This window comes from Nansenia antarctica, assembly GCF_963989245.1.
Source record: "Nansenia antarctica genome assembly, chromosome: 18".
Classification (NCBI taxonomy): Eukaryota; Metazoa; Chordata; class Actinopteri; order Argentiniformes; family Microstomatidae; genus Nansenia; species Nansenia antarctica.
Window position 1 is genome coordinate 11,221,732 of NC_137691.1, and position 26,881 is coordinate 11,248,612.

The window sequence follows — 26,881 nt, forward strand, 5'->3', positions numbered from 1 at the left end:
GAAATTCATTGTTTTGTGTACCGTAACTGTGTGAGTAATGTTGTTTCTGTTCAGCCACTTTACTTTACTACAAAATGCTTTTTAGTTTTTACTTAATAGAGTCCATTCAACATGAGAGGTTTTGTGCTCATGACATTTATTGCACTTACTTTTAAAAGCATTGTTTTGCTTGTCCTGTTCCTCTACATTACATTCAATGATGTATTGTTATTTATTGTGATTTATATATATTTTATCATTAAAGAAAATGGTGTTAAATTAATCATCATATCCATCTTGTATTTTCTACCTAGTACATAGTAATTTCTCTATTAAGCCCACAGAACAAGGTCAAGGAACTTACCCACAAGAACTATACAATACAATTGGTAAAGTAAAGAGAATTAAAAGAGAGCTAACTCAATGTAGGCCAGTTGGCAAGAATGGTCAATTAAGAATCATTGTCAATAGGCTGAAATTAATGAAAGGAAGGGGCCTCATAGCTACCTGGGGACTACTCAAGCCGGAATTGTGAGGGCTGGGAGTTGAAATTATGTTTATCCAAATTGATTTCACCCTCCATCAAGCTAGTAGTTGCTAGTAGAGTCCCCCAGAGATGACTAGTGTGTCTTCTGCTGCTACCAATCTGTCCACTAAAAGTAAAACATGTTTGTCCAAGTTCAGTAAAATTACAGCTCAGATTTTCAGCTGATAATGATCAAGGCGACCACATTTATTTCTGTCTCTACTGTAACAGTTTGTGACCATGGATGTGCTTTGACATGATTTTTCTTGGTGAAAGGAGTATTTAGATAGAAAGGTTTGACAAAAAATAACAGCATCATAAAAGGTAATCCCAAGAGCCTACGTCTTAAATCAAAGCAACTTATTATAATATCACTGCACCTGTTTTCTGAAACTTCAGGAAATGACAACTGAAGATTAAACATGTATTATTCTTATGTCATTCCAACATGATCACAACATTCAGAAAATAGATTTTAGCTCACCTTGCAGTTTACAATTGACACTCCAGAGAGTAAAACCAGGAACATGGTATATTGCCCTAGCACCCGTAGATAGAAGTGCTTACCCTCTCCACTCCCTAAAGACCACAAACAGCAGAGGGCTTGTGTTCATGACATACTTGCAACAGGTAAGTGGCGGACCATTTCTTTGTCAACTTCCTTTATTGTCTGTTGTCAAGGAGACCAGAGATTTGCCTACCCTGTGTATATGTTTTTAGTCAATATTGCTCATCAATGTCTCTTCAGGATAGCACATTGTTTTGTAATCACACAGTAACTACTATACATGACAATGAGGAATATACAATAATGACCAAATTACTATAACAAAAACAATGAAAATCAAATACTAGCACAACAAAGGGGTACGACCCTAACCCTAATATTCACAAAATTAAAATGATGTAAAATCAGCCCACAGTGCTGTAAAATATAAAATAAACATTAGCATTGTTCCTATACACAGGTACATATTTGAAGTCATATAAATATAATTAATTATATTTTCATTCCATTCAGTGATTAATATATTTAATCTACACAATGTTGAAGATTCTTTACAAAATTACAATGATACGGTTATGTACAATATTGTTGGACATTGTGCTTCAATAATGCTAGTCATGTGTTCATTTGACACATACACACACATTCATGTCACTGACACATACGTACACACACGCACGCACCCCCCCCCCACACACACACACACACATTCATGTCACTGACACACACGTACACACACGCACGCACCCCCCCCCCCACACACACACACACATTCATGTCACTGACACACACGTACACACACGCACGCACCCACCCCACACACACACACACACACACACACACACACACACACACACACACACACACACACACACACACACACACACACACACACACATTCACACACATTTAGAAACTTCACATTTAGCAACTTCACCAAACAATTACACACTTGGTTCCCTTTTTGGCAATACATATCATTGCTACAGATCCACAATGGAAATGTGAGAGGGCAAATTTCCATTTTCATTCATATGGAGCATTTCACAGTGGTTGGAGTCATCATAACTTAGTGACCTTCTCGACATCCTTCTCCAGTATATCAAACTGAGAGATTTTAAAGTCAGGATTGTCCACTCCCTTCTTCAGGTCTGAGCCAGCCTTCTCATTCAGCTCAGGATCTGATGCCTGTAGAGGACAAAGAATACACAAGGAACCTTTAAACATGTGCAGGTGTTTATCTTTATACTTTGATACAAGGTACGTATGGTGTCCGTTAGTATAGAGTTGATCAGTCAAATCAATTCACACACTAAATGAGTGCTCAGATCACTCAAGAAAATACTTTACCTGGGAGTCACAAAAGCAGAACAGGTCACTCCTTCTTACAAACAGATCAGAGGATAGTTTCTCCTGCTTGCAGCCACCTGAACAGGACCAACGCAGTGACTAATAGCTACACCTAAATAACTGCAACAGGTATCAATTTGATCACATTCAATTCTCCTCTCCACCCTTCTGTACTTTAAGGGTGTGACCTTTTACAGTTTTAGAGTGTGACTCACCTGTGATTATGCTCACCACCAGGCCTACGATCATTGTGACCAGAGTGCCCAGAGGACAGAAGTAGAGGTACGACAGGGAGTACCATTGATTGATTGATTGAAAACTTTATTAGAAGATTTGCAGAAGTAGGTACATGAGAGTACATATTACATACAAGGTCAACTAAAAGGATAAAAACCCAAGAAAGCCACTGGCTTATTTCAATTGGGGTCCTTGATTCTTGGTCCTGGTCCTTGACCATGAGTCTGCCAGAGCAGGCCGGTAACTGCAACAGCAAGAGAACACACATCGGATTCAAGAAATCACTTCAGAAACTGTATTGAAATGACCCCTTTATTTGTAGATAGTGTAGTATAGTGCTAATTTCCTGTATACATCCTTTTTTGATCTGTAGTATTATCCACATGATTCAGTGACTTCAAGTCCAGCATCTCTGCCCACCTTAATGGAGCCATCATCTGCTCTAGGATAAGCGACACACCGTCGTGTGTAGTATTTGTAGTATGTGTCTCTGGGTGACTTACTCAGACAGAGTGGTCAGTGGTACAGGGCTGGTCCATGGTGTCACCGTGGTGAAGTTGAGGTCCACTGTGTGGCTACAGCCTGAGGTATTGAATGGCAGCGGGTCGGTCTTTTCAGCTGTGGGTGGGTAAATCTGTGCCCCGATGCCCACCCACAGGGTCAGAGCCAGACCTAGGATCAGCCCTGACAGTCCACCCTGCAATGTACACATAACAGTACAGTACACCTTTACAGTGCAGTCTTTTAACAATATGTCAGCTTCAGGTATTTCATACTTGAGGACTGCACTTATAGTGCTATTTTCCTAGATATACTTTAATGCCTCGTACAGCCTATGCTCATGTTTATACAGTATTCAATGAAACAGATGTTACAGTCTCTGCTCATGTTTATACAGTATTTAATGAAACAGCTGTTTTGAGACAGATGATGAATGAGTGATGCCATTGATATTGATAGTGAAAAGATAGGGAATATTTACTGTTGAGTTTGATGTGCCGAAGAACATGCCCAACAAGAAAAGACCAAGAAGGGGTCCACTGATCATTCCAAATATCGACAGGGCTGCCTAAAAACAGATAACTGCCATGAACCCACAGGTTACAACTAACAGACAGCAGAGGGTGCTAAAGAGCTATATGATTGAAGTTTGAAGTCTCACTGAGAAACAACAATGTATGAGGTTAAGTACCTGCAGAATGCTCCCCATCAAAGAAGCAATTGCAGCCATTGCAATGCAGAGGAACCCAAAGAACACACCTGGAAATGGTCAAACTATAGTGTTAATCATATCTCCTCAATCACACCATTCTGTCAAATACAGGCATTTTCAAGATGTATTGAAAATGACACACTGACTTTCCATAGATTGTTATGCATTACATAGTGTACTATCAGAATCAATATCCCTAACCCTAAAGCTAATGGCAGCTACTAGATTGAAATCAAGTGTAATACTGAAACACAACTGTGAACATTTCAAACCTGCAAACTGCGACACTTTAAATGAATGTGCAATAACACTATGTGCAATATGACAACCCTAGGGTACATAAGGTTCAGAGATAGGAAATGTTAGAATAGGTATAGCATAGCATAGAGTACAGCACAGTGTTTTATTTGTATAGTATAGTGGATAGTGTACATTGTAGTGCCGGAGGAAAAAGGAAAGACGTAGGCAACGTAATGATAACTGTTTAATCAAAATAACAACTCGTACTCTCCGTACAGGACCAGGAAATCGATCACCAAAACTCTTGTGTCTAAACAGGAAGTTGCAACGTTAATAATCCTCCCCTCTGCCCCTAGTGCCAGAACTGGTTCCCTCCCACTACACAACCAACAGTAAGAGGAGAACATGAACCCATAATGTAGTCACTACACCAGCCCCCCCAGTGTTCACCTCAATATTGGAAATCCTCACGGCGAGGAGGGCGTATGGCCCGGCCCCTACGATCGTAGGTAAAGTCAGGAGGTGCGGGAGGAGGTGTGACATCGCCCATCACGTCCTCCTGCAGGGAAGGACGGGGGGCAGTGACGACCGGGGGCTCGCGAGCTGCGGGGGGTTGTCGGGGTCGGAGCGGGGAATGGCCAGGGCGCTGCAGGGGAGGTAGGACTGGAGGCCGGCCTCTGCGCGGTGGCAGGGCCAAGTCCAGGGGCAGTTCAAGGTCCAAGTGGGCCGGTTTGAGGCGATCAACGGACACACACTCAGGCCTACCCCCCATGTCAACCATGAAGTTCTTGGCTCCGGCCTCGATGACACGGAAAGGCCCGTCATAAGGAGGACGTAGTGGAGTCCTGTGGCCATCATGACGAATGAAAACGAACCTCGCTGAGTGCAGCTCCGGGGGCACCCTCGAAGTAGGGACACCATGCTGCGTAGTCGGGACCGGGACGAAGGTCCTGGCGCTGTCCAGCAGGGAGGCGCGCTGAGCGGCGGCGGACCAGGGCTCCGTTGACTTGGGAATGAAGTCACCGGGGACCCGCAGCGGCTGTCCAAACACCAGCTCAGCGGACGACGACTGAAGGTCCTCCTTAGGCGCTGTCCTGAGCCCCAGCATGACCCACGGCAGCTTGTCAAGCCAGTTGCTGTCCGTGAGGCTGGCTCGAAGGGCGGCCTTCATGGATCGATGGAAACGCTCACAGAGCCCGTTCGCCTGCGGGTGATAGGCGGTTGTGCGGTGGAGCTTGACCCCCAGATTCTCCGCCACCGCTGCCCACAGCTCTGAAGTAAACTGTGAGCCACGGTCAGAGGAGAGATCAGCAGGGGTGCCGTAGCGGGAGACCCACACCGCGATGAACGCCCGGGCCAGGTCGGGGGCTGTCGTTGCGGAGAGCGGAACTGCCTCCGGCCAGCGAGTCGTCCTGTCCACCATGGTAAAGAGATAGGTGTATCCGTGCGAGGGGGGCAGCGGCCCTACCAGGTCCACGTTTACATGATCGAACCTCCGCTCAGGCACAGAGAACTGCTCCAGGGGGGCCTTGACGTGTCGATGCACCTTGGCGCGCTGGCAGGCGATGCACGTGTCTACCCAGGCCCTCACATCCCTCTTGAGCCCATGCCAGACGAATTTCTCTGACACCAGCCGTGAGGACGGTTTCCTACCAGGGTGAGACAAGCCGTGTATCGCCTCGAAGGCGGGGCGCCTCCAGTTGGCGGGGACCACCGGTCGTGGCTGACCCATGGAGACGTCGCACAGGAGCGTGGCCCCTGCGTCACCGAAAACCACCTCTTCTAGGCGCAGTCCTGTGTCCGACAACTTGAGAGCCTGGACGGCGGGGTCGGCGGCCTGGTCTGCAGCCATGCGCGCGTAGTCCAAACCCAGTTGGACCGCACCAACCACCGCCCTGGAGAGACAATCCGCGACCTGGTTGGACTTCCCAGCAACGTGCTGGATGTCTGTGGTGAACTCGGATATGTAGGCGAGCTGGCGCTGTTGGCGGTCGGACCACGGCTCCGCCACCTTGGACATGGCGTGCGTGAGTGGCTTGTGGTCCACGTAGGCCGTAAACTCGCGGCCCTCCAGTAAAAAACGGAAGTGTCTGACAGCAAGCCACAGCCCGAGGAGCTCCCTGTCGAATGTGCTGTACCTTTGCTCTCTGGGAGACAGCTGGCGGCTGAAGAATGCAAGAGGCTGCCAGGCGTCCCCAACCCACTGTTCGTACACCGCTCCCACAGCAAAGTCAGAGGCGTCCGTGGTGAGAGCAGTGGGTGCCGAGGGCGAGGGGTGGGCCAACATGGCAGCGCGGGCCAGGGCCGCCTTGGTGTCCTGAAAGGCTTTGACACGCTCCGCCGTCCAGTCCACCGGCTGCTTCAGAGTCTTGCCCTTCTGGGCATCGTACAGAGGCCGCAGGATGTGAGCGATGTGGTGGAGGAAGCGATAGTAGAAGGTTACCATCCCGATGAACCCCTTGAGCTCGCTGATTGTGCTGGGGCGCGGGAAAGCAGCGACAGCTTCCACCTTCGAGGGGAGGGGGGTCACCCCCTCTGCGGAGACCCGGTGCCCGAGAAAGTCGATGGCGTTCCGTCCGAACTCACACTTCGCCGGATTGACAATCAGCCCATGTTGGCTGAGCCGTGTGAAAAGGGCCCGGAGGTGGGACAGGTGCTCCTCCTCCGTGGCGCTTGCGACGAGGATGTCATCCAAGTAGACGAAGAGGAATGGTAGGTCCCGGAGCACCGAGTGCATGAGGCGTTGGAAGGTCTGCGCCGCGTTCTTCAGGCCGAACGGCATCCGCAGAAACTCGAAGAGTCCAAATGGCGTGATTACGGCCGTCTTAGGGACATCCTCGGGGTGCACCGGCACCTGATGGTACCCCCTTACCAGGTCCACTTTGGAGAAGAAGCGTTTGCCTGCCAGGTTCGCTGAAAAGTCCTGGACATGTGGGACCGGGTAGCGGTCAGGCTTGGACGCGTCGTTGAGGCGGCGGTAGTCCCCACATGGGCGCCACCCGCCGTCTGACTTAGGGACGATGTGCAGGGGAGACGCCCAGGGGCTGCTCGAGCGCCGAACGATGCCCACCTGCTCCATATGCGCAAACTCCGCCCTGGCGATGGCCAGCTTCTCCGGGTTGAGGCGCCTGGCCCTGGCGTGGAGGGGAGGCCCCTCGGTCTCGATGTGGTGCTCCACTCCGTGTTTCACCGTGGGCGCGGAGAAGGTGGGCTTGGTAAGGTCGGGGAATTCGGCGAGCAGCCGAAGGTACTGGTCACTTTCGGCGAGCGTATTGGACCACCCGCTGTAGACCGCCTCCCCCTGCGTACAGGCGAAGGAAGCGAAAGTCTGTGAGTTGACCAGGCGCCTGTTCCCCACGTCCACCAACAGGTTGTGGGCGCACAGAAAATCCGCACCAAGGAGGGGAAATGTGACAGCCGCTATGACAAAATCCCACGAAAAGCATTGTCCTCCGAAGCACACGTCCACCGCCCTAGTGCCATAAGAGCAGATAGGTGTGCCGTCCGCGCCTGCCAACTGCGGACCACGCTCCTCCTTCGCCACATCCGATCTCTCTGCCGGAATGATGCTCCACTGGGCACCTGTGTCACAAAGAAAACTGCGACCAGAGGCGGTGTCTTGTATGAAGAGCAGCCTGTTGGTGACGCCAGCGCTCAGGGCCACTACTGAGTGCCGGCCCCGCCGTTTCCCGTCGGTCCGAAGGTGCAGGGTGAGCGGCACCGTTTGGCCTTGGCGCCAAAAGTGGCGTGGTAGAAACAATGGCCCGCAGCGTTACCCTGCTGGCCAGAAGGTCTGGCGTCCTCCTTCGCTCTCCTGCGACGGTCGGGTGGCGGGGCGGCCGCGGGAGCGAGCAGGTCGGGGGACCGTTGAGGCATGGCCAAGACGAACCGGTCCGCCTCCCTGGCCAGGGCGCGGGGCTCCATGATGGCGGTGTTGGCCAGCGCCATCCTAACTTGAGCTGGCAATGTGCGCATGAACAGCTCTGTGAAGAGGATCATGGGGTCTTCTGTACCGAGCAGGTTTAGCATCCTCTCCATGCGCGCAGAAGGCCTCTCGTCACCCAAGTCCGACATGGCAAATAGGCGACGCACCCTCTCCGCAGTGGACAGTTCAAATGTCTCTAGAAGCAGGGCCTTGAGGCGCTCATATTTGTTCGTCGTCGGGGGAGCAGACAAAAAACCTACCACTCGAGCTGCGGTGGAGCCGCCCAACATTGCCACAGCATGGTTGTACCGGTCGTCGTCGTCATCGATGTCACTTTTGTTAAAATGTGCCTCTACAATAGCAAACCATGCAGCAGGCGTTTTGTCCCAGAACTCTGGTAGCTTGAGAGTGGGAGTGTGCGCACCACGCGTTACCCTGACAGGGGATGGTGATGGCTGCCGCTGGTTTGCACGTCTTCCTCGCCCGGACATTTTGCAGGATTGCAATGTTCGCTCGCTGGTTTTTGTACACAATTACGTTAACAAAAATCCACGTCGGGGGTCACCAGTGTAGTGCCGGAGGAAAAAGGAAAGACGTAGGCAACGTAATGATAACTGTTTAATCAAAATAACAACTCGTACTCTCCGTACAGGACCAGGAAATCGATCACCAAAACTCTTGTGTCTAAACAGGAAGTTGCAACGTTAATAATCCTCCCCTCTGCCCCTAGTGCCAGAACTGGTTCCCTCCCACTACACAACCAACAGTAAGAGGAGAACATGAACCCATAATGTAGTCACTACAACATAGCCTTTATTTATGTAAACCAGCTCTTTTCCCTTCTTGTTTTTAGTTTTTTTTCCTAGCACCAGGGGAGCCCCCCCTCCCAAATTTCGTTGTTTGGTACCTTTGGTACTATATCAATGACAATAAAGACCATTCATTCATTCATTCATTCATTCATTCATTCATTCATTCATAAAGCTAACCCTCAAAATAAATTGTTTGTATTCCCTTGCATCCCCTCTCGTTCTCTGTGTCCTAACCCATAACTAGCTTAATGGTATCTTAACATGGTCCTACAGTAAGTACTGTCAGAACTGATACAGTGGAACGAATAGTGAAGAGCCACCAGTGACTCACTCAGGCTCATGTTGATCCAGGACACCTGTTTCTCTGTCAGATTTTTACACACCGGACGGATGAAGTCCTCCACGGTGACGGCCACGAGGGCGTTGATGCTGGAGGACACAGTGCTGCAACAGATGCAAGGGATAAACGTGGTGAGAATGGAGAGGGTGGATGTTATTTAACTGTTTGCAGTGATGTCTTGATAACATCTCCATTATAAAGTGTTACTGTAGTTCTAGAAGTAGTGCCAGGTTAAGACTTGTTGTTATGCTCACCTAAGGGTGCCGCTGTATGCGGCGGCCACAAACAGTCCAGGGATCCCAGGAAACTCTGACAGAATGTCCATCACCAGGTATGGAAGCAGCTAATTCACCCAAACACACATACAAACAACAACGTTATTCAGTAATCAGTGCCACACAATTCTGTCTGCCAATCACACATACCACACATATTAACGCTGCCACAGAGTAGATCTGAATAATGGACTCCAAGCTAATGTAAGGGAGTATCACTCCCTTAGACTTACCTGATCATAGGCATTCACATCCCCGTTTGTGAATGGGTCACAATTCTTATATATGGAGTTGAGTACATGGTGAGGCCCGAGAATACAGCCAAGCTCACAGTTAAGCACAGACCAACCATATTCACATAGAGCGATCTGAGCGGGAAGGAAATGGGAAAAACAAATCACTGTGCTTTATTCCTAACATTTTCATTAGGATCGTTCTTTATGGCAGAAATGTCACTTACAACTTGGCTTGGGTCATCGTCCGGCACGAGATGTAGCGCTGCACCTGGGACTGGTTGATGGAGTATATGGACACCCACATCAAACTGCCTCCAGCCACGATGGTCCAGAAGGTGTGACGTTTCAAAGGGTCTGGATCAAAACTGCAATGAAAGTTGCAGCATTGCCTTGGGTGTGACGATGAATTGCCCTTCGCAGAATTATGACCATAGCTAATTATTAGGAGTATCAGTATAACTTAAGCATTATTAAGCTTAAGCATTCCTAGGCTGGTGACACTGACAAATATCACTCTTCGTCCCCACATGCACAGTGACATTTTATGTGTTTGTGGATCAGTGTGTGATATTTGAGTGTCTGTGGATCAGGGTGCGTGATCAGTCCTTACTCAAATGCGTTGAGTCTGCCTCCCTGGCGGGCGTCCTCCCAGATCTTCCCCAGCCCCCCCTGGAGCACGGCCCCCCTGGCGATGACAGCCACAAACCCTGCCAACATGATCACCATCTGGAACACGTCGGTCCATATCACCGCCTTCAGACCACCCTGAGAACCAGAACACAGAGAACTTTGTTATGCTTTGTTGTTGTTTGTTGTTTTGTCAAATGATTTTTTATTGAGCCAAAAAATAACAAACAATCTTATACATACAAACAATCGTATATTGTTGTGTTAATCGTTTTCATTTATATAAAAAAAAGTTATTAAAACAATATTCACATATCTGCACATAGCACACAAAAGACGATACAAAGAAATATAGCATTGGATCTTTTTGGAACAGTATCAAAAACAAATAAGTAAGATTGTATTTATGTATCTTCACATATGTAACAGATGCTACAGAAAATACAAGATTGTATCTTGAGATTTGGCACAGTATCAAAAACAAATAGAATTATATTTAGGTGTCTTCATATATATATATATATATATATATATATATATATATATATATATATATATATATATATATATCTGTCTAAGTGAATCATCTATCCATCAGTAATTATAAGAAAAAATGATCTATGCCAAATCCCGGGTCCAGTTAGAAGAACATCATTTACTAGTCAGAAAGGCTTCAAACACCATTGTAATCGTGTCAGTTCTGGTAAATTAGCCGACACCATCATTTTATAGCCTACATCCTTTTTTAAATAAGATTCTAGATTGGATTCAGACAACGAAATGCAGTAAAAAAGTGTTTCAGAAGAGGGATTTGAACCACCGTCTTAAAATTACGATTTATACCATGGCAGCAGTTAATACTACTATGCCATCATGATAATATGACTGTATGTAGCCTGCTGCTGATATCACCACAGTAATGAATATTCATCGTAACTTTGGACTTTTGTGTATTTTTCTAACTGAAGTGACTTCAATCTCAGTGGTTATCAGGTTCACACTTTATCTCTTTATTTTCTCTCTTCTGTTTTTTGCTTCATCTATTTTCTTCTTTATCCCGAACTCCTCAGTCCCTGCCGATAAAGTACATCCCTATACGACGATATTGACATTATTAAGCTTGAAGCTAGGGATCATGCTCACTGGGTTAGATCTTCAGCTTCAAATGTCCAATTGTGACTGGAGGGGGGTCTTTAGTATTCTGTGTACACTGGAATCACTTTAGTCTGCGGGACCAGACTAGTCAATAGTCATGTCACCTTACCACAATACTAATCTACATATCCTTAGCCTAATCTATTTACTTAATGTCTGGACATAGTCCCCATTTATACTCTATAGTGCAATACAGGAATTTTCCTGGCTACATAATGTACAGGTTTTAACTTTTTGCCTGCTTGCGGCTCTGTCAGTATTGATTGATTGATCGATTGATTGACTGAGAATGTTTATTATGTGAAGCGCATTGAGTTTCATCTTGTAAGAAATGCGCTATACAAATAAAAATTGATTTGATTTGATTTGAATACTTTGCTATCTTTGTGAAAATGTGCAACAGGATCCATAAGTTTGGACCCATAGAAAGCTGAGCAAAACGAGTAAATCTATAGAAGGCCCGATGACTGCCTTGCAATGACAAATATTGTTTCACCAATGTCCATAGGCCTATGTTTGTTTGTCTAATATTCAGCCTATTCCCCATGTCCTCCACTGTTGACAGCAGCCTACTAATAAAGATTGATTTTATTCTGTCATTGTATCTACTCTAGGCCTATAATCACAAATAGATTCCATAGAAAATGGCCTATCAACCTTTATTGTTTGAAATATAGTAATAACAAATATATTATAATTCAGATTCAGATTCAGATTCAGATTCAGAGTTTTGCTGTTTTCTTCTACACCACCAGGGGGAGTAAGACCCCTACATATTAGTACTGGGGCCCCTACTAGCCTACCTATCCAGGACAGCTTTTCAGCCTACAGTCTTGGTGCATGCATCGTCGTATATTATTGGGGTAGTATTATGATCTAAGAGAATACCACTGAGCATATTGTCTTGAGCCATATGAGAAGTATAAGGTCTATGGTGTTATTTTGAGTCATTATGATTTATCACCTATCCACCCTGGGCCGGCTACAAAATGGTCCAACATGCAGCTGCAAGGCTGTTGACTAGGTCCAGAACGTCATGTCATATTACTCCCATCTTAGCGTCCCTACACTGGCTCCCCATCAAATTTAGAATTCAATTCAAGGTTCTGGTCATCACTGACAGAGCCCTCCATGGTTAGGCACCTGCATGTATCTGTGACGTACTGCGTCCTTACAGCCCCAGTAGGTCTCTCAGGTCCTCTGACCAGGGTTTGTTGGTTGTCCCCTGTGCCAGATTGAAAACCAAGGGTGATCGAGCATTCCAAACCGTGGCTCCCGAGTGGAGACATACGGGCGCTAGACAGGATCCATTTATTGACAGAGACAGAGATAGAAATAGACAGGAGATCGGTAGATATAGATAGATATAGAACATACAAAGATAGTCAATTGCAACACATAGACTAGCCAGATAGATACACAAAAGACTTTGCCTTTTCATGTATACACAAGCAATAACTATTTTATTGTTCACATAAGCGCATCTCTGTCCAGTTCCCACAATATAGCCTTGTTTTGCACTCTTTCCCTGTTCCATGAGCACGTCCCAACAATGTTGGCCCTGTTATGACATGTTGACCATTTATATCTGCTCCAATTGTCAAACAGCCATGTCCCACACATGCCGAAATGTCATTCAGATTTGTATCCTTACATGTCAAGGGGATAGTGGTGGTCTAGTGAATAGTGAATTGGACTGGTGAAGGGAAGGTTGTGAGTTTAAATCCAGCCTGAAACACCACCACTAGACACACCAACATTTAAGACTACATATATGGCCACATAGCCTACACATCGACAGTTTGTCACAGACACAGCACCTTTATTGAACAAGACATCACAGATTCTTTTTCACTTTATCAGATCTGTATGCAAATATCTGGGGGCGTATCTTGCATGTTGTCCACGCCCCTACATTGAGAGGAGGTGTGTCTCTATGGGACGTCCCCCTGCTGCTTCCACACACAGGTGATGAGGAGAGAGAGAGTGTGTGTCAGGGAGCAGAGAAGAGAAGACTGAACTGAACTGAACTGAACGTTCCTGCGTCGGTTTGTCCACAGACACAGATTTACAAATCCCAGAGAATGTATTGAAAGCGTTTATGTTGTTGGAGGAGGTGACTGTTTTGGCAGTAAGTCATCCCGTCGTGGATCCTCTCCAGTGGACATCTGATCGCACATTAAAAAGTAGCCCACGACACGTCCATACCTCACCTGTTCCCTTTGTGACTGTGGTATGGAAGACGGCCGAGAGGGTTGAGATTAAGCGACTTTTAAATACTACTGTTTGAAAGATTTAAGCTGCACCGAAAAGTGAGTACATGAGTCATTTAAAGTTGACTTGTTGTTGTTGTTGTTGTTGTTGTTGTTGTTGTTGTTGTTGTTGCTTTCCAAAATAGATTAAACCGCTCGATAAAGTATATTGAGACTCATTGGCGGTACTAAATGTACATAGTACTATTATTTTAGTAGTAGGCCAAGCTCATTGCATTTAATTGTTATACTCTTTTAATTGATGGAATGCCCCCCCATGATGATATTTTGACTGTCAGATTAGCCTACTATCTCTATGAACCACATGCACTGCTTCTGTCGGGAAATGGTGACGACATGTGTGAACTAACTATTATGAAATACAAAAGCAGTGTGACAACTGACAGCTGCAGAATAAGGGAAGAGGTGCCTGAAGGCTGAAAAGTTTTGATTTTCATTTAGGAAACCTGTAACTGATCCTCCTGGTAAGTGTGTCATGAGTCTGAATGTCAGTCACACACGTGTGCAGTCTCTCAACTGTAATTGAATGCATTGTTCAATGTGAGGCTGGGTGGTCTTGACTTTAACTGAAGACTGCTGCAAGGGGCTTTCTTTTGATGACATGCACAGCATTAAACTAAGACCAATTCCTATGAATGTATTCTAAATACCTACAAATGGCAACTCTGGTTCAAAATTTCAACCTGAGAAATGGAGGAGGAAATAAGATTGACACTTGATTGTTTTACTGTCAGAATCTCCTCAGTTACTGTACATCATACTCACACATTTCCCCCTTTTCCAAGGCTGATTATCTTATCTTAGAAAGTATGGCGGTCAATGACAACAGCAAGACAGCAACATCTTTCCAAGCTACGCGATCTTAGATGACTATCTATTACAGTAGGCCATTGGAGAGGCTTCAGGTGAACAGACAATTCTGTATGTTCACATGGTTGGTAACATAGGCTAGTGCTCGGGGGAAATAACCTGGTTGTTACAAAAACAAAACTCGCCAATCCGGTGATACTGGCTTAGTAACATCTTGACTGAAAGGAATGGGTCACTGTCATGTGACATGCAGTCATATAGAATAACTTTATTATTTGTGTGTGGTAAGTTCAGGTGTAGCATTCAGTATGAAATCATGATACAGTACACAATATAATAGATGGACTCCATTTCGCCGCAGAACAGTACACTCCGTACAAGTTGTGTGTTGCTGAGATGGATAGTACTGTGTACTATATGTTCTCCCAAGTACTAAACCTATGCCCCAAATCTCCCTCAAGACATTTATTGATGCCCTGTCACAGACCTTAACAGAACTGTATGGGTGTAAACACAATGGCAGACACTCCTCCTGCTAGCCAATCATTATCAGAGAGACATAGCTTTCACCGTCTTGCTAACACCTATCCAATCCTCTTCGATCTACAGTTGTTGACAAGTTGTCCAGGCTCATCATATGATTGTTGTGAAGCTTCACATGAAATGTCTCTTTGTGTATGCCACTAATGGAGGCCAAGAGAAGGACATCCACTGTGGAAATGTCATTATAGATGGCTATCATATACTGTCATGTGACCGTTATCATGTTACACATGTGATCTGTTGATTCTCCTCCATAGACCTGGTGATTCTGTTTCTGAGCAGACCTATGACATAGATTTGAGGGCATGAGGTTAGGTAGGTCACACCGTGGCAGAATGAGTAGAAACATATTGTGCTTCTTCGTCTTCCAACGCTCATTTAAGCCCTCTGCCCTGCTTTCAAGTTGCATAATCGCACAATCATCTCATTAATTTCTCTGTCGATCAGACAGTCACACAGTGTCCAAGCTCTTTGATGTAGCCTACTACTTTCTATGTCATTTTACTAATGTCTTTCTTGCGCTCTCAATTTGTCACTGAATTTATCAGTTTGAAACACAAACAGTGAAACATACAATCTGTTATTTTGAACCTCCCAGAAGGGCATTAATGGGAATTCCCATAAACGATTAGGCATTAACGGGAATTCCCATAAACGTTAACGATTTTTTCCCTGTGATCAACTTCTTGACCTTCATTGTCTAAACTTAATGTGGGAGGGGGGAGGGGGGGAGAGGAGAAGTTAAACTGAAAGTAAGGGTCATTCCTTGGGTCACACTTTCTCATGACACTTAACCTCTGTCTGAATCATTCACACCCCTTCCTCTATTCTTCCTTTAAGCTGAAAGGGAAAGTAAAGATGGTAGCGACTTCCCTGGGATTTTCCTATCCCCTCTCTTATCACAGCTTCTCCTTTATTCCCCCTTATCGCTCCCTTTATTTCTCTTCCTCTGCAGTTGCCAAGATGTCCAATCAGGTTGACGCGGGGGACCATGGCCCAATGAAACGGCTCAGTACCATGTTCTCTTCGTTGCAGGACAAGTTCCACAGAGACCGTAAGTGTCAGACGAGTAGAAACCTGGTTCAACTTCAGAATATGAGGAAAGAGGGCTTGTCATCATATTGCATACAACTGTACACTTCTTGCAGAACTACGAACTACTGATTCATTTCTCCCTTCTGTGTCTTTTTCGCCTGGTGAGAAAACTCCGTAAAGAAACGGTTGTAGGTCAGAGGACCAAAATAGACTAAAAGGAAAACCTGTTTGAAAACAAAGGACACCTCTTGTAGACATATTTTCCACTTAGACTAATCCTGGGTTATTTTCAGGTTGTATGTGATCTGTGATGAATTCAGACTGTCTTCAAAGAGACACTTACTCTAAAACAGAACAGTGGGCTTAGTCATTGTACAAATAATGCACTGTTTCACCATTAGTATATTGAATTATTGAAATGGTACCTAATGTGTCTAAAAATATGGTTCCTCCTGTTATTGACAGTGCATACCAACTGTTTCAGCAAGTTACCAGTGACTCAGACGTAAAGTAGTTGTGATGTCACGGCTAGAGCAGGGTGTAGGTTTGTTGGAAATCTGCCACCTCAGGGAAGGTTTAAAGGCCCAAACAACAACATCCTCCCTAATAATAAAATAAACCGTGTGGAGTGGACCTGCAGTGTCTGACATTAGCTGTTGTGTTTCTGTGTGCAAACACGATTCGAGGAAACAGCCACCAGAGAGGGAAAGGTGAACATATGTGACTCACCTACAACACTGCAGGCAGTGACAACATGTTTATATGAAAACCGAGGGGATGACACCAATTTAGAAGCAATATTTCTTGAGCAAAAACAAAATATTTTTTTCAAGGGATCTCATTCCCTAAATATTTATTTCAAGGCATCATTCCCTTCACTGCCGATTAAACATTATTATTATTATTATTATTATTATTATTATTCATACATTACAACAACCAATCAGAAGCTTTTAGTGGTTAGGTCACATAGCTAGGACAAGGTTGAGTCTTACATACTGAATCTTGAACTCATGGTTTCTGTGCCAATCACGTGGTGGAGGAAGAGCTTGTCTGTCATTTGGGAAGCGTCTTCATTTGCATGATTCAGTAGAAACTACACCAATTAGATCCCGTATGATATCACACCATGATACTATCATGTAGTCACCGTTTTGGACTCAGTTAATGAAAGAGTCTAAAACCGCTAGGCTAGCATCTCTCATGGTTCTGACATCTAAAACCGCTAGCCTAGCATCTCTCATGGTTCTGACGCTGAGGTGTAAATGCTTTACAAGATACAATAAACAATATCATTGTAATGCCACACGGTAGGCTTATAGGTTGTTGAAATGAGTTCTCAGAGCAGCATGGTGGGGATCTCTACATTCACAGCAAAGCAGCTTTGTCTCCATTGTGCAGTGGATGTTGTGGTTTGTCATTGGGTTGAGTCGCCTGTATCAGTGAACTGAAGGCGCTCTTATGAAGGTGAGAGCCTACTGGAGAGGATGTGTAGGCCTATTATCTGTTGATGGATCCTCATTCTCAGACCTTGACTGTGGCACCTACTAGTACCCACCAACAAACACTATTGTGTGTCAGACATGGAATGTCCCACTTCCTGGTGTCACATCCTCCTAGTTTGTCTGAGCTCTTTACCGCATAGGTGTGTGTGTGTGTGTGTGTGTGTGTGTGTGTGTGTGTGTGTGTGTGCAATTGTGTGTGCAATTGCTGCAATGACTAAAAGAAAGGCCAAACAGGTTGCCAAATGTTGCTCTGTCTCAGCTATTATTGGCAGCTTGGCCGTGTGGAGAAGGAGGTGTTATGTGTACCCTTAAGTGTTCAGTGCTGCTTAGCCCCGAAATATTTGATTCCCTGTTTGTATAATATAATTTGTGGAACCAAATAAAGTATTCAAATGTGTGTGTGTGTATGTGTGTGTATGTGTATGTGTGTGTGTGTGTGTGTGTGTTCTGTGATCATGACCACTTTTGTTGCCTTTTGTTATCTAGTTAGTAGAGCGGTGTATTGTTGTCTCCTCGACCCTTACTACTTTAGGACTGGTCACATGGTAACTGCATGATTTATATAAAATAGTGATTTAGCCTATTTGGTCACATTCCAAACCGTAATTCTATGCTTCTGCACCAAGTGGAGGTTTGGAATGAAAACCTGCATACACAAGCAATCTCTGCAGACCCACCACGAGTACCACAATGAGCACGGGGGCGGTTGTGGCGCAGGAGGTCGAGCCAGCGCCTAATGATCGCAAGGTTCGGGCAGATCGGCGGTTCGATCCCCTGCCGGCCACATGTCGAGGTGTCCTTGGGCAAGACACTGAACCCCATATTGCTCCTAATGGGCACGTCGGAGCCTTGCGTGGTAGCTTGCTGCCATCGGTGTGTGAATGTGTGTGTGAATATTATATTATATTCGGTATTGAGGTCCACACGTGGCGTGGTGACATACAGTGTGTGCAGGGTTTGGTTCCAGCCCAGCCCTAACACACCTGGTTCACAGCGTCCCTGCCCTGTCTGTGTCTCTGTCTGGCCTGTAGGTGGTGACAGGGAGTCGGCCCTGGCCCGGCCCACAGCCCCAGCCCCCGCGGCCCGGCCGGCCCAGGACCAGAACTTCTTCTTTGAGTACCTGGTGGTGGTCAGCCTGCGCCGAAAGAGAGGGGAGGAGGCCTACGAACCTCAGATCACATACCAGTTCCCCAGGGTGAGACGGGCACACAGGAACCAACACACACACACACACTCACACACACACACACACACACACACACATGCACTCAAAAACACACACACACAAGCACACGCTCGAAAACACACACACACACACACATACACGCACACACACACACACACACACACACACACACACACACACACACATTTACAGATATACACTACATGACAATGTTGTTTTGAGTCTATAGTATGTGTGTGTGTGTGTGTGTGTGTGTGTGTGTGTGTGTGTGTGTGTGTGTGTGTAGCTGGCTGACATGGGCCGCACGCAGAGGGAGGAAGAGGAGAAGTCTCTGAAGGCCATCACCCTATTCTGCTTCCCAGAGGGAGTCAACTGGGCCCCCCTCACAGAGTACCACAGGTACACTACACCTACACTACACTACACACTACACCTACACTACACTACACACTACACACTACACTACACTACACTACACACTACACCTACACTACACTACACACTACACACTACACCTACACTACACTACACACTACACCTACACTACACCTACACTACACTACACACTACACCTCCCTCACCTCCTTTACCACCACTTTACCTCCTTTACCACCCGACGTCACCGGTGTCTCTCTCTCTTCTCTCACTTAGGCGTTTCCACCGCCAGGTAGAAGTGACACAATTCAGATCTTTTGCTCACATGTGGCACAGATCCGATATGTAACATAAAAGCACATTGAATCGGATATTCTCAGATCCGATCCAGGCCTCACTCAGATACGAATCGGATGTGTGTCATTTCGACTGCAATCTAACCAGGCAGGTCCAATCAGACAGGTCGCATATATACGTAACTCTCAATTCCGATTTGCACGTCATTGAGAATACGACGGTCTTCGCATTTTGATGACGTTTGACGTCACAACAGCTGTTCAAAGGTGAGGCGCGACACTAGTGAAGCTGAAATGGAAGAGGACGGGTCCAGCACAGTGGACAAATGTCCAGGTGTCGTGTCTTTTAAGCCTTTGGGGGCGAAGAGTCCATGTAAGCGAAAAAAAAATGTTTGTACAGAAACAAAGCAGTGTTTACTGTCTGCCAAACCCTCATGTACGCATGTGGGTCGCATGCGGGTGGTTTCAAGTGTTAAACAGTGTAAGCACAGGTATCGGATATGGGTAAGTAGGTGAAACCAGGCGTTAAAAAAAATTGATATAGGCACTAAATTGGAACTAGGCATTACGACCTGCTGTGTAAATGCAGCCTTACACACATTCTCTCTGTCAAATGTCCCCTTCTATCTATCAATGTTCTGTGTGAGTGAGTGTGTGAGAGAGTGTGAGAGTGTGAGAGAGTGTGTGAGAAAGTGTGAGAAAGTGTGTGAGAGTGTGAGAGAGTGTGTGAGAGTGTATGAGAGTGTGTGAGAGTGTGTGAGAGAGTGTGTGAGAGTGTGTGAGAGAGTGTGAGAGAGTGTGAGAGAGTGTGTGAGAGAGTGTGTGAGAGTGTGTGAGAGTGTGTGAGAGTGTGTGAGAGAGTGTGTGAGAGAGTGTGAGAGAGTGTGTGAGAGTGTGTGAGAGTGTGTACATAACATCACTTAATCAGACCCTGCGGTGGGCGACTAACTTTGCAGGCCTGCAATCATGCCTCTGCATCACATCCTGCCACACGCCCACCACGTGCACCCAGGATGCGGCTGAATGTTTCCTACACAGCGACCGACAAACGCGTCTCGTAAACAACCGTCCGTTTCACCCCCACACAGAGAAAGTGGCTTTCAGCAGCTGCAGTCTCAGTCTCTGCCTCTCATCTCAATCTGTGGCGGGTTTCATAATTTTCTCACGTCTTGCGCACAACCGCTGATCACCCCAGAAAACCCACAGTGCCGTTTTAGCCCATCTCTCTGACTGAAACCCTCAGAACAGATTTGACCTGCAGAGGATGTCTCTCACACAAATCTCTCACACACTCTCACACATTCTCTCACACTCTCTCACACTCTCTCACACTCTCACACCCTCTCACACCCTCTCACACTCTCACACACTCTCTCACACTCTCACACACTCTCTCACACTCTCTCACACTCTCTCACACTCTCACACTCTCTCACATTCTCTCACACTCTCACACACTCTCTCACACTCACACACACTCTCTCACACTCTCTCTCACACTCTCTCACACATTCTCACACACTGTTCAGGGACAATGGCTCCTCTTTGTAGCCCAGTGGCAAATGGCCTCTGGCTTTTCCTCCACCGGTAGGCAAATTTAGGCCAGGTTATCTCCCCGAATTAGATGTAGAGTCTACGGTGACCTGGAGCTCTCTTCCTTGTTTTCCCTCCTCGTCTGTCGGCTGTGTTATCTGTCTCCTGCTGCTGTTACCATGGGAGCTGAACAGTGAAGAATGAGCAGATGAATAGAGGATAGAAGAGGGGGGAAGAAGAGAAGGGAGAAGTAGGGTCCTTTAGCGTGAGGGTGTTTGAATTTCTCTCTCTCTCTCGCTTTCAATTTCTTTCAATTTCTTTCTTTCTTTCTTTCTCCCTTGGAATAGCGTTTTACAACGGATTGAGCTCATGTATGCTGTCTCACTCTCACTCATATACACACACACACACACACACACACACACACACACACACACACTCTTTCATCTTCTCTCTGCAGTGAGACCTTCTCCTTCGTTCTGACTGAGGTGGACGGCAGCAGGAGGAACGGCTACTGCAGGAGACTACTGGTAAACACACACACACACACACACACACCTGTAGACAACACACACACACACACACACACACACACACCTGTAGACAACTGGGACAAACAGCCTCCTGAGGTGTTCAGAGTCCTCTAGTGTGTCATCAAGCCTCTGGTGTCTCCTCCTCCTCCTCCTCCTGCAGCCTCACGGCCGAGGGGCGCGGCCTCCCGAGGCCTACTGCATCATCAGCCGGGTGGCGTGCTTCGGACTGTTCTCCAAGGTGACGAAACTCAAACACACAGGCGCCCGTCTGTACACACACACTCACACAGACTCATACACACACACACATACACACACACACACACTCACATGGACTCATACACACACACACACCTATACCTATATCCTGGTATCGATGGCCTGCTTTGTTTTCTCCTAAATGTTTAGACAGGCAAAACGCTGACACTGCTGCTATCAGCAGTTTCTGTGTGTGTGTGTGTGTGTGTGTGTGTGTGTGTGTGTGTGTGTGTGCGTGCATGTGCACCTTCTTCAGGGTTTCCAGGTGTACATTAATAGCGGTCTCAGCCCTTAGCATTGGCCAGGTAAAGATGTCTGTGTCAGCACTTCTCCACAAGTGATGTGTTGAATAGTCTCCATTGATGTAGGCTGAAGGTTTCCATAGTGACAAAGGCTGTTAGTCTACATGGTGACAGTGGCTGTAGCTGATCTGCATGGTGAATGTTGGTCCCCATAGTGATGGAGACTATAGTTGGTGTCCATAGTGACGGTAACTCAGAAATCTTAGATGATGTACATCTCTTTGATGATGTCAAACCACTCCCTGGTTTCTGATTGGCAGATCTTTGACGAGGTGGAAAAGCGCCGGCAGATCTCCATGGCGATGATCTACCCGTTCATGCAGAGCCTGAGGGAGGCGGCATTCCCTGCTCCGGGACACACCGTCAAAATCAAGAGCTTCATACCTGAGTCTGGCACAGAGGTAGGCGCACACGCACACGCACATGCACACACACACACACACACACACACACACACACACATACATATACACCTTTACAAGTATATCACACATATGACACCCATATTAATGTTTGAACGCATGAATGCACACACACACACACACACACACACACATAAAGGCCTGGTCTCTCTGGTGTAGATCATCAGTCTGACGCGTCCGTGTGATGCGCTGCTGGAGCACGTAGACTTCAGGACGTTGTTCCGCTGCCTGACAGACGAGGAGCTGCTGCTGGTGTTTGCTGCTGTCGTGCTGGAGCGCAGAGTCGTCTTCATAGCTGAGGAACTCAGGTACGATAATATGTATGATAGTATGTATGAACTCAGGTAGGATAGTATGTATGAACTCAGGTACGATACTATGTATGAACTCAGGTATAACAGTATGTATGAACTCAGGTATGATAGTATGTATGATAGTATGTATGAACTCAGGTAGGATAGTATGTATGAACTCAGGTACGATACTATGTATGAACTCAGGTATAACAGTATGTATGAACTCAGGTAGGATAGTATGTATGATAGTATGTATGAACTCAGGTACGATACTATGTATGAACTCAGGTATGATAGTGTGTATGAACTCAGGTATGATAGTATGTATGATAGTATGTATGATAGTATGTATGAACTCAGGTATGATAGTATGTATGATAGTATGTATGATAATATGTATGAACTCAGGTATGATAGTATGTATGATAGTATGTATGAACTCAGGTATGATAGTATGTATGATAGTATGTATGTATGAACTCAGGTATGATAGTATGTATGATAGTATGTATGTATGAACTCAGGTATGATAGTATGTATGATAGTATGTATGATAGTATGTATGAACTCAGGTATGATAGTATGTATGATAGTATTTATGAACTCAGGTATGATAGTATGTATGAACTCAGGTATGATAATATTAATGAACTCAGGTATGATAGTATGTATGATAGTATGTATGAACTCAGGTAGGATAGTATGTATGATAGTATGTATGAACTCAGGTATGATAGTATGTATGATAGTATGTATGAACTCAGGTATGATAGTATGTATGATAGTATGTATGAACTCAGGTAGGATAGTATGTATGAACTCAGGTAGGATAATATTAATGAACTCAGGTATGATAGTATGTATGATAGTATATATGAACTCAGGTATAACAGTATGTATGAACTCAGGTATGATAATATTAATGAACTCAGGTATGATAGTATGTATGAACTCAGGTATGATAATATGTATGAACTCAGGTATTGCGTGTTTTGGGATATAAAGGTGGGAGTAAGTGTGTGTGTATCTGTCTTTCCGCAGTACCCTATCTTAGTTTTATGAGGGTGTGTGTGTGTGTGTGTGTGTGTGTATGCTTGTGTGTACTACAGTACCCTGTCTCAGGCGCTCCATGCTATAGCGGCACTGCTCTACCCGTTCACATGGCAACACACCTTCATCTCCATCGTTCCTACGGTGCTGATTGATGTCGTCATGGCGCCCACCCCCTACCTTCTGGGAGTGCAGAAGAACATGCTGGAGTATATCACAGAGCAGACCGACGTGAGTGTGTGGGCGTGGGCATGAGTGTGTGTGTGTAAACAGACCATTATGAAGAAGGTTGTTAGTCTTTACTAGTCTTTTCTAGGTTGAGGGCAGTTAAGGGTTCCACAGGTCAATGTTGAGTGTGTTTTACAATGTTTACTGGGTGTTTGGGTTAAGACATTCCTGTCTCCTGTCTCCTGTCTCTCTCTCTCTCTCTCTCTCTGAGTCCTCTTAGCTGTCCAGTGACACTCATTAGGCTAACACAATTACAGTATACACAGACAATCCTGTGTGTGTGTGTGTGTGAGTGTGTGAGTGTGTTGATATTTAAAGATGTTTTTTTCTGCCCTGAAAACAGATGCTGATTGTAGATCTTTCAGCGGGAGCACAGAACACCTTCATCGCCAGTGTGAGTAGTGCAAGATGTGTGTACACACACACACACACACACACACACACACACACACACACACACACACACACACACACACACAAAGAGACAGATAAAGATTAAAACATTCCATCCAAATACAAATACTATTATTGCACATAAAAGCAAATAAAACACTTATTCCCAAATCAGATTACTAAACTAGCGTCAGTCCTCCCATGATTCTCATTTCACTTGATTTTCAACTTTTCAGGTCAAAAGTACGTATGCCTGTGTGTGTGTGTGTGTGTGCGCGTGTGGGGGAGGGGGGTTCAAGTATGTTTTTCTCATTCTGGCCCAAGTGTGTGTTCTAAGGACTGCCAAAGCATTCCTGCTGATCTGCCAAAGTTCTCTTTAGATACCAAGTGTTTATGCGTGTGTTTGCATACACATGTGTGTCTGTTTCTGTTTATACAGTATGTGTGTGTGTGTGTGTGTGTGTGTGTGTGCGTATACATTGTGTGTGTGTATACATTGTGTGTGTGTGTGTGTGTGTGTGTGTGTGTGTGTGTGTGTCTCTGTCTCTGTGTCTCTCTCACATTCCCTCGTTCTCTCTCTCTCCCTGACCTCCAGATAGGAGATGAGAGCACCATCTTACCAGAGAAACTACGAGAGGAGCTCCTGCAGGCGCTGAGCACCAGGACAGAACTGACCAGTGAGTGGCCTCCTCCTGCCCTCCATGTTTGTGGTCTTCTCCTGTCTTCTCCTGTCTTCTCCTGTCTTCTCCTGTCTTCTCTTTTGCCCTCCATGTTTGTGTCTTTCTCCTGCCCTCCATGTGTGTTTCAGTTGCATACCTCGTAACTAGAAACCAGAATCTACAGGGAATTCTTATTTCTCAACTCTTGCAATTTTCCCACATTTCCCAGACTAACTGTTGGCTGCTAGTCTGTGTGACTGTGAAGGTCTTGGTCTGCAGGCTGGTCAGTGACAAACAACAAAAAATGTTGCCGAACAAAGAAAAACTCCCTATGAACTTCCATGGAACCACTAGTTTTGTTGCCAGACAACGTTGACTTTCATCAGAGCTGTGTTCTGCAATCGCTCAGTCGAGTGAGATGGAGATAAAGACAGTAAAGACTGTGATATACAGTAGTTTGCTTTGTGTCACAGGTTACTTATTAGTCATAATAGATTCAGTGAATATCAGTATCACTCTCAGTCCATCTTGTCCTCAGAGGAAATCAATAAGGTTGTTGTCCGTACAGGAACTTCTAACTTCTTAGGAACTTTAAGATTGACTGGCTCAGATAGTGCTGTTGGAATGCAGCTGTATGAGTCATTCTTATACCATGTGGGATGAGAAAGCAAAGTGACAGGAAGGAAATATGGAGGATGGTTCTGGTAAAATCTTGTTCTCAACCACACTGTGAACGCATGTGTTACCTGTGTTTGTGCTTGGTTGTTAGGGTTAGGATTAACACCTATGTTGGTGTGTATGGTGTGTGTGTGTGTGTGTGTGTGTGTGTGTTACATCCAGCTCCGGAGGACTTGAATAGAATAGTGTCGGAGGCCTTCCTCTCCTTCTTCGTGACGACGGTCGGTCACTTCTCATCTCACGTGAAACGCAGCGGCGGCGGGCAGCCCGGAGTGTTCCAGAAGAAGAGCTTCTGCAAGGCCGCCGAGCCCAAGGCCTGTCGCCAGTTTGTCAAGAGGTTCATCCAGACGCAGATGTTCGACCTCTTCATCCAGGAAGTGGAGATGCAACCTGCCTCACAGGAAGGTCCGAACGCAGCACTGTCTAAAAGTTAACTTATGTTTGAACGGGACTGTGCTCAATTGACACAAATGTGATTTAAATGTTTTCAAGTGTAGTACAAACATTTGCATTTTTATTGAGTTAAGGGGAATACTATTTATTTAAAAGTGGCATTTCAGTTTTCAGTAAGTAACCTGTTTTGCTTTGTTTGTCTAGGATTCTTCCACAAAAAGGTAGCGGAGTACCATGAGAAGAAGAGAAAAGACAAAGGAAAGAGTGGCAGGCTCGTGGCGTGAACTGTGGTTTCCTGAGAGAAACGGTCTTCTTCCCCTGTCCCTCCAGTGTAGAACATGTCATACGTGACTCTGAGGTCGATGCCGTGTTACTGCTATGTTAGCAGAGATGTTGTGTGTTTTTTTTCGTACATAAACTCACCTGTCACTGAACAGACAGGACAAATGATCACTGAATTTACATGTGTTTGTTGTCATCTTTTATTGTTGCATTGAGATTAGTATGTTGGAAATACATATTTTATTTATTTATACTTTCATTAGAATTAAAGTTGAATGAGATAGATAGGTTTAAAAAATCTCCTACATCCATACAGTAACTTGCATACCTCATTTCATTTAGTATTTCATTCATTTAGTATTTTAATATATTTCATTTAGTATTTTATATTAAATCATAATTATGTTA

The 26,881-nt window shown here is 45.5% G+C and overlaps 1 protein-coding gene and 1 pseudogene across 2 annotated transcripts; one reads left to right on the plus strand and one right to left on the minus strand.

Annotated features, from left to right (window-relative positions):
- Positions 1–2,075: 2,075 nt before the first annotated feature.
- On the minus strand, positions 2,076–12,556 carry LOC308172929 (sodium-coupled monocarboxylate transporter 1-like; annotated as a pseudogene). Its single transcript has 12 exons — positions 12,545–12,556; positions 10,252–10,406; positions 9,866–10,006; positions 9,639–9,773; positions 9,385–9,473; positions 9,122–9,234; positions 3,793–3,860; positions 3,583–3,669; positions 3,104–3,297; positions 2,579–2,682; positions 2,364–2,440; positions 2,076–2,201 (listed from the first exon to the last, which is right to left on the minus strand). The product of its transcript is annotated as a sodium-coupled monocarboxylate transporter 1-like (transcript).
- Positions 12,557–16,012: 3,456 nt separating this feature from the next.
- On the plus strand, positions 16,013–26,515 carry dennd2db (DENN/MADD domain containing 2Db; the record flags this gene model as incomplete). Its single annotated transcript, XM_080548090.1, has 12 exons — positions 16,013–16,103; positions 18,621–18,784; positions 19,062–19,174; positions 21,440–21,509; positions 21,673–21,750; positions 22,333–22,473; positions 22,654–22,802; positions 23,900–24,071; positions 24,412–24,462; positions 25,057–25,138; positions 25,961–26,203; positions 26,396–26,515. The coding sequence occupies 12 exons, from the start codon at positions 16,013–16,015 to the stop codon at positions 26,473–26,475; spliced, it is 1,434 nt and encodes a 477-aa protein (XP_080404216.1). The 3' UTR covers positions 26,476–26,515.
- Positions 26,516–26,881: the final 366 nt, after the last annotated feature.